The sequence below is a fragment of the Pelobates fuscus genome, chromosome 1, assembly GCF_036172605.1.
Source record: "Pelobates fuscus isolate aPelFus1 chromosome 1, aPelFus1.pri, whole genome shotgun sequence".
In the NCBI taxonomy this organism is placed as follows: Eukaryota; Metazoa; Chordata; class Amphibia; order Anura; family Pelobatidae; genus Pelobates; species Pelobates fuscus.
Genome location: NC_086317.1, coordinates 61,445,105 through 61,461,369, shown reverse-complemented (window position 1 = coordinate 61,461,369; position 16,265 = coordinate 61,445,105). Strand labels below are relative to the sequence as shown.

The following is a 16,265-nucleotide window of genomic DNA, read 5'->3' as shown; positions in this document are numbered from 1 at the left end:
CATACAGGGACAGGACAGCGGTACTGACAAGTACCAGGGATCAACCGTCCTACCTCTTCGAGGACATGTCTCTCTCATTTTACCCTGATTTATCAGGAGCGACGTTGGCGTGGAGGCGATCCTTACAACAATTGACAGCCCTCCTGCGAACACACGGCATCAGGTACCGATGGGGCCCAGCACATACCCTACAAATCACCAAGGGAGACTCCGCGCTTACAATACGCAGCATACAGGAGGCACCAGTGATACTACGAGAGCTACAGCTCCCAGCGGACTCTCTAGCACTACCAACTCCGGCGGACAGACACAAGACCCCACAGACTTGGTGCACAGCAGGCGCAGCGGAATTCATTCCCAGGAGGCAAGCAGGAGCTCCTAAAGCCAAGTCCACCACTTGAAAAGACTGGGACTCTATAACATACTACCGGGACTTTGACCTCTAGCACTGACCCTGAACCAAACACGAAAAACCGGGGACAATAGCCCCTCTCTGCGGATGACCGCACTCCCCCATCCAATGACACCCACACACCACACACTACCATCCGGCCCCTCTTTAGGTACTGTCAAACCCCTCACTTCACCACCACCATGGGGACACCCCAAACAAGCCTTTCTGCCCGACAACACAGATCAAGAACAAGAATCTGGCCCTCACCTAGCTCACCTAGCTTCCAATGCGGAGACAACTCCCACCGCCCTCCATACCCATATCCATGTCCATAGGGGATCCCCAGAGACACTCACTATCCGACGATACCCGGGCATCACACAGGCCCCCCACTAGGCACAGAAACCCCGGACACGTCATATGCCATACATACCTACAGGTAGACAACTCCCGATACTCGAGGAGACATGGGAGGATGGGCTTGACCTCAGTGGCTCAGTGCCTGAAGATACACTATTTACATACATGTCCTATTAGACGAGGTTTATTTTTGCTGCTTTGTTTTCCCCCCTTTTTTTTTTTTTTTTTTTTTTTTTTTTAAATTTTACTATTATTATTTCCACGCTTGTCAACGATTATCTCTGGGACAAACAAGGTCCAACTCCACCTTCCATGAAACAAGGACTCTTAGCCCAAACACCACTAGCATAACGATTACAGGCATCACATGGTACGGCATTAGGTAATATCATATTATATTAGGAGGTATAGAGACGTTTCTCTAAAACGTATCCATGTTAAGGTCACGCTAAAACAAGCGCTAGAGCGAGGTTTAAACGTTTTAATATGTCTGCTTTGTTTCACTCATTTACGACCTACCTTTATTCAAGCCTCACTTGTCAGTTAACGGCTTGGTATACAATAAGTCAAACTATGCCTTGCGACATGACCAGAATAGTACTCTGGGTTACCCAAACTTTGATGTCTAAACCCATCAGCGAAGTACCCTTTAAACTTATAATCAGTTCCCTTAAGGCGCGCTGAACCAGACGAGTCATTTAGCAAACTGTTCATGGTAACTCACTCATTACTGTCTAATCTGTCAACATGCTTATTTAAAAAATATTGTGCAATTTCTTGCTGCCACTGTTTTACTTGCTTATGTTCCAATATAAATGCACGCTGTTGTGGCGTATGAAAACTGTTTGTACTCACCTGCACACCAAAAATAAAGAATTCAAAAAAAAAAAAAAAGAGAATATAGAGCAGGTTGAAGGTGTGTGGGGGGAATATAGAGAAAGTTAACGGTTGACTAAGATAATATGAGAAGAGAGATAGAAGAAGGGGAAAGACTTTGTAGAAAGTTTAAGGTATGGGGCAGAATATAAGAAAAGGGACAAAAGATGGGAGAAATTATGGAGAAAGTTAAGGTATGGGGACATAATAAGACAACAGAGACAGGAGGTAAAGGTACATTTGAGCAAAGGGCAGAAAGTGGGGGAGAGAATCTGAAGCAAAGGACACTAGGGAGTATGAAAAGAGGGACACGACTGGGGTAAAGGGGTCAGATGGAAAGAAATTCACTAATAGGGAGTAATGCAGGATAGATCAATGTTGTGACACAATATGTTTCTGGCTGTGGAACTTTGTCATGCAGTCATATACAGTGAATATTGTATTAATGAGTCCGGCAGCAAAAAAAACACACATAAGGTCTTCAACAGTCTCTGAATTGTTGCAAACTAAAAACCGAATTGCACATTTAAAGTGACACTATGGACACCAAACCAACTTTAGCTTGATGAAGCAGTTTTGGTGTATAGACTATGCCCATGTGGTCTCACTGCTCAATTATCTACCATTTAGGAGTTAAATCACTTTGTTTATGCAGTCCTAGTCCCACATCCTTGCATGTGACTTACATAGTCTTCCTAAAAACGTCCTGTAAACAGAGATCTAATGTTTAAACTTCCTTTATTGCACATTCTGATTAATTTAGAATTCCTTATCTCTTGCTCTAATAGCCTTTTAGACCCCGTAGTAGCCTCCTGTATGTAATAAAAGTTTAAACTTCTAAAGCAAGTAACATTTGATTGAAAGTAAAACCATTTTGTTTTCATGCAGGCTGTGTCAGTCACAGCCAGGGGAGGCGTGGCTAGAGCTGTATAAACAGAAACAAAAGTCATGTAACTCCTATAGAGCAGTGATTTAAGTAGTGAGATTACAGGGGCATGGTCTATACACCAAAAAAACTTCACTAAGCTATAGTTGTTTTGATGCCTATATTGTCCCTTTAGGACTAAAATATCCTAGCTGTGACTATAGTAGAATTACAGAATTTCTCCAAATCAGGTATGTTTGCCTTAGAAGTTCAATTCACATTTCAATGTACTACAATTATTAGTTTAGCGAATAAACCTGACAGTAATGTGCATTGTGTATCTATCTATACGCCATGCAGCATTTTTAAATGTTCAGTGCCCCTCCCCTGATTAGGATCTTGATCTGGACAGCAGTGGGCAGAGAACGAAGCAGGCGTACAGCAGCAGTGGGTCTGCCCATCATAGTAGGTTGGCTCACCTATTGCAAGGACTGGCCTGCCCCCAAAGAGGGTGTCTAGACTGACTGACAGCCCGCTCCTTCAAGGCAGACCATGCATAGAGTCCCCCTCTTCATTTTGAAGTCTGCCAGAAAATATTAAAATGTGTGACTGTCCCAGGAAATTCAGGACAGTTGGCACCAGCTGGTATATTAAGATTAATGTGTTTTGAAGTATGTAGTATGTAAATCATATCATGTATATCATGTTGCATAGAAATGCATGTGAATTTTGCTTATTTTCTGACTGCACCCAACAATTAACACCCATTTCCCTACACTACACGCACGTCCCATATAACTCAGATTTTTCAGTGTTCTCATTTACTGTTCTGCTACGAGAAGATCATTTACTGTACATTTTCCATCACTACCATATATCTATGTGGGTAGAGAGCCCACCGACCCCCCCACCCCTTCTCACAAGTAATGCAAATCCACTCCTAATCCTCCTTCTTTTAAGCATTCTTATTCCTCATAAGATTGTAAGCTCTTTAGGGTAGAGTTGGCTTTGAATCTCATGCATTTATCCCTCTCAATGATCCCTTGCCATTGCTCCTTTTATGAAGTATTGCATTAATTACTGTGCTATAGAAATCAATTATACAACATGTATTCACCAAAATTCAACAATTTGTTAAAATTTAAGGCAGTGAATGAAATCTCTTGTTTATATGAATGAGAATGTGCCTGACTATAATGAATGGGGTTTAACACTTCATACTGCAGCCAACCACGTAATATGGACATCTGTTTTCGAAATAACCATAAATAGGACACATGGTATGTTATTAGAATTGAATGGAGTAGTGTAAATATATGTTACTGCTGTATATCTATTGTCATACGGTGGCCAGACAACCCAATTTTCAGTGGACCTGTCCATAGTTGAGGTTCCACTCTCCATATGTTCTCTGACCATAAGCTCGTTTGAGCAGGGTCCTCTTCAATCTATTGTTCCTGTACATTTTTGTAATTGTCTCATTTATTGTTAACTCTTCCCCTCTCATAATATTGTAAAGTGCTATGGAATATGCTGGTGCTATATAAATACCAATAATAATAATAATACCAATAATAATAATAATAATACCCATGATAATGTTTCCAGTAATATATTGAGGGATTCTTTTTATTCACCACCCACTTGCAATATTTTGAATGCATTCTAGGTTTAGTGCCACAGACCCCAACATTCTAATATGTTTTCTTAAAGGGTTACTCCAACCAAAAAATGTGTTTTAATAAAACAATGTTTTGGGTTAGAGTATCCCTGACTATAGTGATGCCCCCCCCATTAAGAAAAAAAAAACGGAAAAGTTTCACTCATTTCCAGTGCCAAGTTCTTCCACAGCCAGATTCTCCTCTGCTGACGTCAGTCCACAAACTGGAGGGGAAGTGATGTAGGGGGAGAATCGTCCGAGGGTTGGACTGGACAGCATGGAAAAGGTGTCTGTGCCACCTTTGTCTGGCCATTGCCAGCATGCTGTTAGACATCCACTATGCACAGAATTAACATCCGGAATGTTTATTCTCTTTTCCTATAAGAACACATTGGATTAGCTGAGATCTTCAATTCTAATGGTGGGGGCGGGTGGCGGAGCCAAACACCGAACTGGCCAAGCAGCATCTCCTCAGAGAGATGCATTGATTAATGCATTTATAAAAGGAATGTTCAGAGTCTCTGAAAAGGTAGTGTTTACATAAAAAAATCTGTAGGGACAGGCTATACACACCGCCAGAGCAACTACAATGAGCTGCAGTTATTCTGGTGACTATGGTAAAGACAACGGGGTCTTGAGTCAACTGAGGTCACCTCACCAGAGCTATGGGAACTATGTGAGTAGTATATTTTAAAAAATACTACAAACAGGATTAGTTCTAGTGGACAAGACATGTGAACCTCAAAGAGGTTTAATTCATCCTCATGTCTGATAGGGAAACCGATAAGTTCTGCTGTGATAATTTAGTAGAATTTGTATTTATACAACCATAATTTGGAGTGATTTATATTGCACCCATCTGGACGACACAGACAAGCATTATCAATTCTATTAAGTAAACAAATATGTTTAATGAAAATAGATTTTTTTAAAAAAAAATGTTTTCCAAAATATACTATTAATAGTTCAACAATGTTCATTTTTCTAAGAAGATGTTATTGAACCAGGATATCTAGACTAGTCTATCCTGGACATGAGATTCTTGGTCAGTCTTTAAAACAATGCACTACAAAAACACGTGAAGGTCCATGGTAAGGCATTGCAGCTACAAAATTATAAACAATAAGTGTGAGAGAGTGCTTAAAACCATGACACCCACATTTCTTGGCCAGCCAAAACTTCCAAGGTTTTAGTTGTATTCATTATCGCTATCCCCATTGAAAAGCGCTACGGAATCTTGCTGGCGCTGTATAAATAATAAAATAATAATAATTTTCAGAGAACACTTTTGTTTATTCCTAATGACTGCAGGTTATATGTTGTTTATAGACAGCTCACTTTATTATTTTTCAGTGTTTCTACACCTTGAAAAATAAAATGATAAAATATTGTGCATATGTGTGCATGTATAATACGTGTGTGGGTATGTTACATATTCTGCAGGGATGCACTATGCAACTTCACGGAGACAGACAGATGGGGCTGTGAGGTGTATGGAATTTCTGTAAGAATCCTCGATGAAAATGTTATTAACCTACAATATCCCCTGGTCTCTGCAAGTAACCCTCCCCCTCCTCTTTTCCAAAGCTATTTGCCCATGTTGTCTTCCAAAGAAGATTTTGAAGCATTAACTAAAAGTACACGAGAGAGAGATTATTTATTCTACTGGTCCATTTACTCAATAAACAGTGGGATATTTTTGCATATAAGCATCTACCGTATATACTCGAGTATAAGTCGACCCGAATATAAGTCGAGACCCCTAATTTTACCCCAAAAAACTGGGAAAACTTATTGACTCGAGTATAAGACTAGGGTGGGAAATGCAGCAGCTACTGGTAAATTTCTAAATAAAATTATATCCCCCCAAAATTACATTAATTGAATATTTATTTACATTGTGTGTATATAATGAATGCAGTGTGTGTGTGTATAATGCAGTGTGTTTGTATGAATGTGGTGTGCGTGTGTGTGTGTGTGTGTGTGTGTGTGTGTATGAGTGCGGTGTGTGTGTATGAATGCAGTGTGTGTGTGTACGAATGTAGTGTGTGTGTGTATGAATGTAGTGTGTGTTTATGAGTGCAGTGTGTGTATGAATGCAGTGTGTTTGTATGAATGCGGTGTGTGTGTGTGTGTATGAATGCAGTGTGTGTAGTGTGTGTGTTTATGAATGCAGTGTGTGTAGTGTGTGTGTGTATGAATGCAATGTGTGTAGTGTGTATGAATGCAGTGTGTGTGTATGAATGTAGTGTGTGTATGAATGTAGTGTGTGTGTTTATGAATGCAGTGTGTGTGTATGAATGTAGTGTATGAATGTAGTGTGTGTGTATGAATGTAGTGTGTGTGTATGAATGCAGTGTGTGTGTGTATGCATGTAGTGTGTGTGTGTATGAATGCAGTGTGTGTGTGTGTATGAATACAGTGTGTGTGTGTACGAATGTAGTGTGTGTGTGTATGAATGTAGTGTGTGTTTATGAGTGCAGTGTGTGTATGAATGCAGTGTGTTTGTATGAATGCGGTGTGTGTGTGTGTGTGTGTGTATGAATGCAGTGTGTGTAGTGTGTGTGTTTATGAATGCAGTGTGTGTAGTGTGTGTGTGTATGAATGCAATGTGTGTAGTGTGTATGAATGCAGTGTGTGTGTATGAATGTAGTGTGTGTATGAATGTAGTGTGTGTGTTTATGAATGCAGTGTGTGTGTATGAATGTAGTGTATGAATGTAGTGTGTGTGTATGAATGTAGTGTGTGTGTATGAATGCAGTGTGTGTGTGTATGAATGTAGTGTGTGTGTGTATGAATGCAGTGTGTGTGTGTGTATGAATACAGTGTGTGTTTGTGTGTCTGATGCAGAGCCTTGGTGGGGGGTGGGCATTTTTATTATAATTTTTTTTTTTTTTTTGTCAATCTTTGTTTTTATTGAGGCATAAGATGGTTCGGTACAGAAAGAAAAACAAGGGGTTAATGCATGAATGACGCGTGACATGTATAACTGATTGTACAATGGTTACATGTAATCCCTAGAATAGCAGCCTCATTTTATAAACGGTACAACAGTAGTATTATACAAGCTAAACAGGTTATTTGTTATTTAATATTTTGTCGTTGGCCTAGTGCTGAGAGTACAAGATATGGATCATATGATCCGAATGGTAGCATGCAGACTAATTACCATAGCAAAGAGTATGTGTATTTGTTGAGATCAGATATCATTTGTCGCTTTAACATTTGTCGCTTTAACTTTTGTCGCTCTAACATTTGTCGCTTTAATATTTGTCGCTTTTACATTTGTTGCTTTAACATTTGTCGCTTTCACATTTGTCGCTTTTACATTTTTCGCTTTTACATTTGTCGCTTTTACATTTGTCTCTTTAACATTCGTCGCTTTGTCCTTAGTCGCTTTAACATGTGTCGCTGTAACATGTGTCGCTTTAACATGTGTCGCTGTAACCCGTGTAGCTTTAACATTTGTCGCTCAAACATTTGTCGCTCTAACATTTGTCGCTCTAATAGTTGTCGCTCTAACATTTGTCGCTTTGTCGCTCTAACTTTTGTCGCTTTAACATTCGTCGCATTAACGTCAAACTTTTTAGTAGTATCAGAGCTTAAAATAAAATAATAATAACGTTATGAAGGCCTTCACCAGTTTCCCACCGACACGGTTACTCAGAGAGGCCGGGTCGTACCTTCGTCGGGCGCCATGCTGGGCTCGGGTGTTCTGCCGCCGCCTGCGGGCGGGCGAGCCTCCGGCGGTGTGGTTGGTGTCTTGGAGTCGGACTCCATGCGGTCTTCAGCCTGGGAAGGCGTTGTAGACGGCCTATGGTAGAGGCTTCTGGTAAGTGAGTGAGTAGTCGGGCGGTTTGTCGCAGTGTGACAGTACCTCCCCCCTGCTGTTGCAGGTGAAGCTTTGGGCCTTGAGGTGAGACTTTGGGCCTGACTGGGACACTGCTGGCTGAGTTAGGCCTATTGGTTCGAGTTTGAGGCACCTTTGGCTTGTGGGGTCGCGGTTGGCCCTTCTCGCCGTCCGCCTTAGCCTGGCGTGTGTCATGCCACTGCCATGTATGAGGTCTGTGAGTGAGAGGTTGCTCGCTGAGTCGCCGTGAATCAGGCCGTTGGTGGTGTGAGGCCTCGGCCCTCAGGAGGGTCTGGGCTAGACGGGACATTAGTACCTCCAGTTTGCGCCAAAAGCTTTGGAGAATTCTGTCCATTCTCGCCTCATATCCCAGCTCGCTCCATGCCTCCTCAGGCTTCCACGTGGCCGGCGTTCCCCCAGCTGTCTTGCTGCCGGTCTGGGCTCCCGTATATGGGTTGGATGTAGTCCCATGCTGTGTGCGGTGGACCGGGATATCCCCCCGGCCCTGTGGGGGGGAACGGGACTTTGTGAGGACCCATTAGTAGGGGAGGAGAGGGACGGGAGATCGGCCGATTCTCCCGCCCGCAGCCCCTGCTAGGCCGCAGCTGTTCCACCCGGCTTTTTCCTGTCAGCGTCTCGGCTTTCCGCTTCGGGACTTTCCAGCCGACGTCTGCGGCAGATGGGTACCCGTTTGGAGCATGATGTGAGCGGCAGGAGTCCCAGCAAATCGCTTGACATTGTAGGTTAGTAGGGAGCTCCTGCATGCTGCGACCGTCCGCCATGCCGGTCAAGCCCCGCCCCGCCTATTATTATTTTTTTAATTATTATTTTAATATTAAATTATTATTTTTTTATATATTATATTTTAAAATTATTATTTTTGATATTATTATATTTTATTTTTATTTTTTATTTTTTATTTTTTTTTAATTCTTTATTTTTGAAGTGCAGATAATTACATGCGACTTGTCACGCCCCAACAGCTTGTGACGGGGATAAAATACATAGCTTGTAAGCAGTAAGGCAGTGCGAAAACATGCACATTTTTTTTTTTGGTTACATTAAGTAGAACGATAAAACAACAGATTGTAATAATCAGGCTATACTGGCTGACTATGCGATTACAAGATTGGTAAATGAATGTCATTCTATTATAAGATAGGTAAACTAGGGTAGTTATGACATGCTTTAACCTTTAGTTAGATTATGGGTGATAGATATGTTAGCACTGAATTGTAAGTAGAGACTGTGCGGACTTATGAGAGGCCCCCCCAGGCGATTCGTACTACACAGGTATGAGTCCCTTAATAACAATTAAAACAAGGAAAGAGAGACTGTGATAGAAATAATAGTTGAAACAGATGAGTACAAGAATACCCCAATGTACTGCCAGTATCTGACCAGTCTGGAGGCAAATGCAGTCGTGGGAGTTCATCTGGTAGGGAATATTGGGTTCTTTGCCTAACATTAAGTCCTCTTCTTGAGGTGACTCATCCGATGCCTTTTTGGGGGTGAATGCGTACTGCTCGCAATTTAGAGTCCTCTGCTGAAGGAAAGCCTCTGCTCAGGAGGTGCCACGTGTAGCCGGTGCCGTTCGGAGCCTGTGGTGTGTAGATCTCTGACAGCCACAGGTTTGGCGTACCAGGGTGCCCGGTCTGCCTCCAGTCGCTGGGTGCTGTTCACTAGGCTGGTACTCTGCAGGGTGTTTGCAGCATGTGATACGCTTCTCGGCAGCAGGGATTTGTGTGAGTGCTTGACTGCTGCTTCACCACGTGTCGGCAGGCCCCGCTGTGTAGTAGCGGTTGCGGGCAGCCGGTGAATCAGTGCGTCGTCCTGTACTGTGCCCAGAGGATGAAGAAGGCCTCCTAGATTCCAGCCACAGCGGAGGTGAGTATCTTGTTTGGGTTCGATGGTGTATGCAGGCTTTGTGCCATCGCACATGGCCTCCGCCATTTTGATTGCAGTGCTTGGGTTGCGGGTCTTTGCGGCCCAGTTACTGTGCGTCGAGGTGCTCGGATCCTGAGGGTGCGGACCGGGATCACCCCCCCGGTCCAAGGGGGGGGGGGGTTTGGGGCCAGTTCCCAGCAGGTCCGACTCATGGCTGAGCGCTGATCGGCAGTTAGTGGGGCAGCGGCCGTCTACCCCTCCTACCGCCTGAGTAGGCCATGAGGTGCCGATGAGGAACCCTCCTCCTGGGGATTGAAGCCCGTTCGGCCAGCCTCTCCCTAGATCCAGGGCTCTCTGCCCGCTGAGGGCCACCGGTGCTGGACAGTTTTCTGCCCAAAATTGCAGGTTTGGTGCCAATCTGGGCCTAGTTTGCAGGAGCTGGTGTCGAGTGCGACCGTCCAGCTCGGCGGTCCGGCCCCGCCCCCCTATTTTTATTTTATTTACATTTTTATTTATTTATATTTTTTCGTCCCCCCTCCCTGCTTGTTAGCTGGCCAGAGAGGGGGGCTCTCCTTCCCTGGTGGTCCAGTGGATGGGCTGCAGGAGGGGGGCTGGCAGAGAGCTGTACCTTACCTTCACAGCAGCTCCTGTCAGCTCCCTTCTCTCTCCTCCGGTCGGCTCCCCTGTCAGCAAGTCTCGCGGCCGCGCGGAGCCGTGGCAACGCTCTGACCCCGCGGCTCTCGCAAGACTTGCAGAGGGAGCTGACCGGAGGAGAGAGAAGGGAGCTGACAGGAGCTGCTGTGAAGGTAAGTTACCGCTCTCTGCCAGCCCCCAACAGGACCGCCGGGCTTGTAATGAGCCTGGTGGTCCTTGTCTGTATAATGGCAATGTAAGTTGCCATAATACAGACACTCACTCGAGTATAAGACGAGTGGGGGTTTTTCAGCCCAAAAAATGTGCTGAAAAACTCGTCTTATACTCGAGTATTTACGGTACTTCTTCAATTCAATAAAAATGCAGACTGTAGAGAAGAAAACATCCCGTGCAATAATAATTTCACAATAAAAATCACACCGCCTGGTCAAAGTAACAGAAATACTCTCTAAAATTATCATATTGTTTTATAACTAATTCGATCTTTTTACCATTTATCTGTTTTGGAAGGATAAAAATTAAAACCAGATAACACCGGACAAACTGAAGATTCAGCCATCATGAGAGTCCCACCTTTTGAATTCCACAAGACAATTCATTCAGACATACAGTAACTCCAGACTGTAGCCCATGGATCAGCGCAGCTAAGAGGAATAGGCCTTGACAGAGCCAGGAGGTAGGCATAGCAGCCACAGGAAGTTAGTGACAGCTAGCATGCTGGGTAGGGCGGAGCCATAAGGGGAGTATTTACACCAGCCATTTTATGAAGTGGCCATTTTAACTGAACCTAAGCTTACCTGTCAGTTGTCCCTCCCACCCTCCCTGTATTTGGTTAGGTTAGTTGATTTCCCGTTTTTTCACAGCGGCGGGGAATGGCCTGGTTAAATCGGAGGGTAGATGGAGGAGAAAGTGGGCATCCTTAGGTTTAGTGTGGATTGGGCAGTGTTGCACGTGGTTGGTAGGTTCGAGCCCGTCGGTGGCTCAGAATCTGGGGGTGTGGTGGTGTCTTGGTACACCCTACACTGAAACTGGTGGGTAGCGGTGTCTTGGTACACCCCTACAATGGATATGGTGGGTAGCGGTGTCTTGGTACACCCCATCAATCGATATGGTGGGTAGCGGTGTCTCGATACACCCCTACAATTTAACCTGGTGGAAATGTGGTCATATTGGGCGGCCAGTTTCATTATTAACATGTTATTTAGATTGTTATCTATTGTTATTATTGTGGGGTCATTGCTAGGGGTATGTTATGTATATGGGGGGATGTTAACTTTAATAAGATTTGTTGGCAATGACCCCATTTGTTATTCCTTAATTATTTTATTAATAATTGAATAAAGCTGTGGACTAATTATTTCCAACAGTATAACCTGTGTCCGTGTTTTAATGGGGGTTTGGGTGAGGTTAGCGCATATGCCGGCAAATCCGACTGTGCGCCTGTCAAGTTGTTTTGACCTTTATTAGAACCCTTGCTCACTGTCCCTTGTGGGTATCAGCTACATCTCACTGACAACGACAAATGACGAAATGGTCATATAGGGTTAATGTAAATATTGTGCAATGGAAACTTGCCAGCATTTCACATCTGTACTGCCGTCTGAGATTAATCTGATGTGTAAATGGTATTGTTTTCTCTGTAATGGTATATGTGAGCTAAAACCTGAGCCATGCCTATCCGAAGAGCAATTTATTAGGTTTTTGCCCATTCTTAGAATTATCATCTTCTGCAGTGTAGTCTCTATATTTCATGCAAAATTATGAAATCACTGATTTTCTTCTATCTCATGGACGATTTCTATTCTCAGTAAACATATATTATATAATAAAGCTGCAAATATTTTATTCTCGTATTAAATACAGTGGTAGAGGGACATTTTTGACCCTACCACTAGAGTAACTGCCATTAAAACATTTGCAAAACCATTCTCACTCATCTCAGTGAGACTAAAGAAGTTATAAACATTTAAACAGAAGAAAAAAATCCCCACTTATTAAACAATTTTGACATGCTCTAAACAGCTCTCGGTTGTAATATATAAAGGGAAGTGCATACACAACAATGCAAAATGGGGGAATATATATAGTATTTTTATTAGAGACATTGCAGAAGGTCTTGATGCGAAGGTGTCTCTTTGCTGAAGATACTAAGATATGTAACAGGGTTGATGTTCCAGGAGGGATAAGCCAAATGGCAAATGATTTAGGTAAACTAGAAAAATGGTCAGATTTAATGCGGATAAGTGCGGATAAGTGCAAGATAATGCATCTTGGACATAAAAACCCAAGGGCAGAGTACAGAATATTTGATAGAGTCCTAACCTCAACATCTGAGGAAAGGGATGTTTCAGATGACCTAAAGGTAGGCAGGCAATGTAATATAGCAGCAGGAAATGCTTGCAGAATGCTTGGTTGTATAGGGAGAGGCATTAGCAGTAGAAAGAGGGAAGTGCTCATGCCATTGTACAGAACACTGGTGAGACCTTACTTGGAGTATTGTACGCAGTACTGGAGACCGTATCTCCAAAAAGATATTGATACTTTAGAGAGAGTTCAGAGAATGGCTACTAAACTGGTTCATGGATTGCAGGATAAAACTTACCAGGAAAGGTTAAAGGAACTTAACATGTATAGCTTGGAGGAAAGACGAGACAGGGGGGGATATGATAGAAACATTTAAATACATAAAGGGAATGAAGACAGTAAAGGAGGAGAGTATATTTAAAAGAAGAAAAACTACCACAACAAGAGGACATAGTCTTAAATTAGAGGGGCAAAGGTTTAAAAATAATATCAGAAAGTATTACTTTACTGAGAGGGTAGTGGATGCATGGAATAGCCTTCCAGCTAAAGTGGTAGAGGTTAACACAGTGAAGGAGTTTAAGCATGCGTGGGATAGGCATAAGGCTATCCTAACTATAAGATAAGGCCAGGGACTAATGAAAGTATTTAGAAAATTGGGCAGACTAGATGGGCCGAATGGTTCTTATCTGCCGTCACATTCTATGTTTCTAATGTATAACATCCCTGATTAAGTTCTGGTGCCAGTGGAGAATGAATTGAGGATGCTGCGAATATTAGCTGGCCATCAATGAAAGATACATGTGTACATGTGGGAAGAGGATATGGCAAACCAAATGCCAACTATGAAGAAGAGAAGAGATAGCGATTCTGGAGAATACTGTATGTATGCTGCTGGAGTGAATGAGAGTGAAGAGAGACCAAACCTGATTAACTGGTAAATGTACTAATTTAGAAGCAATAAGTGAACTAAATAGTATGATAGAAAAAAAATCAATATAATTATATTTAAATATCAGATCCCTAGAGAGCCACACAACCGAAGAGATCCCTGTAAATGTACCCTCCATCCAAAAAAATAATTAGCAACTAGAAGAGTTACGTTTTTAAGTTTATGTTTGCACAATCATGACGTTCACTCACAATCCATTATTTGATCAATAAATTACTTTGTGCTAAACACAAAAAGTGGTAATTATTTATTAGCATCTATGTTTTTGCACTCAAATTAAATTAAATTAAATTAATGAATCTAAAACAATACATATTCTTATTCTTCTTAACCATAACCAACCACAAGAGAATGAACTTAAAATTCCCTTTCATCTGTATAATTAGGGTTATTAATTTTATTTAATGGAACATTAACATGTTAGGAATGCAAACATTTAGTCCAGACAGTAAAATTGCAATAACACTATTTAGGCCCCCAGTCTCCCTTGAAAATGTGGGATAACTTACCTTTGTTCATGCGCCGCACCAGTCTTGTTTTGGCTGGCTCAGCCTAGCTCTGCCTACATGTCTGAGATCATCAAATTTGACGATCTCAGCCAATCCAATGCTGTCACATAGAAAATCATTGGGAGGCTATTGCACATGCGCGGCAAAACATCTCCCTGCGCCAATCAGCATTTCCTCATACAGATGCATTGAATCAATGCATCTCTATTGGGAACATATAGCGTCTCCATCCAGAGCATGGGGACTTTGAACGTCCAGGATGCACCTTTGAGTGATTGCCACTAGAGGTGTTACTAGGCAGTGATGTAACACATTTCTCTCATAGCCTACTTTCCACAATGAATTTAGTTAATTCCCAGAAAGCTATGCAAGTGTGCTTACATGTATAATTCTGGGACTGAGTGTGAACTATGTGTTTTGCAGTTTGTGTCCATACAGACATAAACTTAAATCTTTATAATGGCTTGTTTACAAGTTGGCCAGCCGAATTTATTTTCTAATTTACACGGTTTTACATGTAACATTTAACATTTACTGAGATTTTCTCTATACACATTTGATGCAATGCTTTCATTTAATAGAAAAAACAATGATGGTTAAAAAACAAAACAAAACAAAAAAACCTTAAAAATGGAGGGGCTTGCACAAGATGTTACAATGAATCAGGTTGGCATGCTAACATTTCCCAGTGCCAAGTGCTCTAACCCCTTAATATTATTATTTTTATAACAGGTTGTACAATGCCATTAATTCAACCTTTGCCTATTCCACAGCAAAATGAGAAGAATCGATAGCACCAAAGTCCGCCAGGTAAAGTCAGAACAGCTTTTGAGAATTGAAGACCATGATTTTGCCATGAGACCTGGATTTGGAGGTAATAAAATGAGATTTTATAGTGTTTTTTTTTTTTTTTTTAAACTATACACCATGCCTCCTTTCTGTAGACAAATTACCTCTGAATTACCTTTTTAGTGATGCAATGAGTATAGTTAACGTGTCCCTACCTGCTATGGCTTTCACAATGTGGGTGTTTGAACAGTTATTCATTTCTCCCATGACCATGTTTGCCATGATTCTACGTCTTACTGTGTTCTACAAAAATAAACCTTTTCTACAAATATTATTAAAATGGCACTCTTATTACCACTGAAGTTCTGTGTCAAATTGTTTTTGAGAGCGCCATTGCCAGCCCCATGCTTGGCATATTGCTAATACTGAAGTTATCACGTCACTACCCTCTTAGCAATATTGACTATACATTATTGTATTACGTATATTGAGTTTGACTATGCATTTTTTTTAGCCTAAAAATGACACTAATTTTTGAATAGCAAATTATTGTTTACAAATGTGCTTATCTTTTTAAAGTTATTTTTTCAAAATTATCTTTGTTTAATATTATCACATTTTTCCTGGAAATACAAAACACTATCCAAAGTGTTATAAAAAAAATATTCCTCATTGGTTTATATATCTGAACATTTGAAAGATTTCCTTCCAGTCTAGCTGATCAGCAACTGATTCTTCTCTTTATTCTCTCTCGGTTATTTATCGTATATTTATTACACGTTTTTATTTTTTATTGCTGGATAGACCTTAACAAGGAAACTCTGAATATATTTGAATTGCATTGCAGTTAACAATATCTGATGCCTGCTCTGGTGATCCATTGGCGACCAGCATATTCTGCTAGGGCAATCTTTTATATGATTACGACCTCTTAGTATAGTCTATCTGTAGTCTTTGAAGATACATTTTGTTCCATGCAAGATAGTTACATGGGTCCTTATCAGTTGTCGCCATGTGTGTTTTCAAGATCTAGGTCAGGCCTCTATCCTTGTAGAATTTTAAAGTTCCTCATACCAAGATTTTCATAAAGAGCTTCTGGAGAAACTTATCTTGACTCAACTTAAGAGTCATCCCTTTTTTCTATCAGGTTAGTCTACCCCATGTCTAC

The 16,265-nt window shown here is 41.6% G+C and overlaps 1 protein-coding gene across 1 annotated transcript in view; it reads left to right on the top strand.

The window, feature by feature from the left end:
* GABRR3 (gamma-aminobutyric acid type A receptor subunit rho3) overlaps nt 1-16,265 on the top strand; it is a 51,933-nt gene that overhangs the window by 10,825 nt on the left and 24,843 nt on the right. Inside the window, exon 2 of the mRNA XM_063443342.1 lies at nt 15,082-15,182. Coding sequence (XP_063299412.1) covers nt 15,082-15,182 — 101 coding nt within the window. The remainder of the gene's footprint in view (nt 1-15,081; nt 15,183-16,265) is intronic.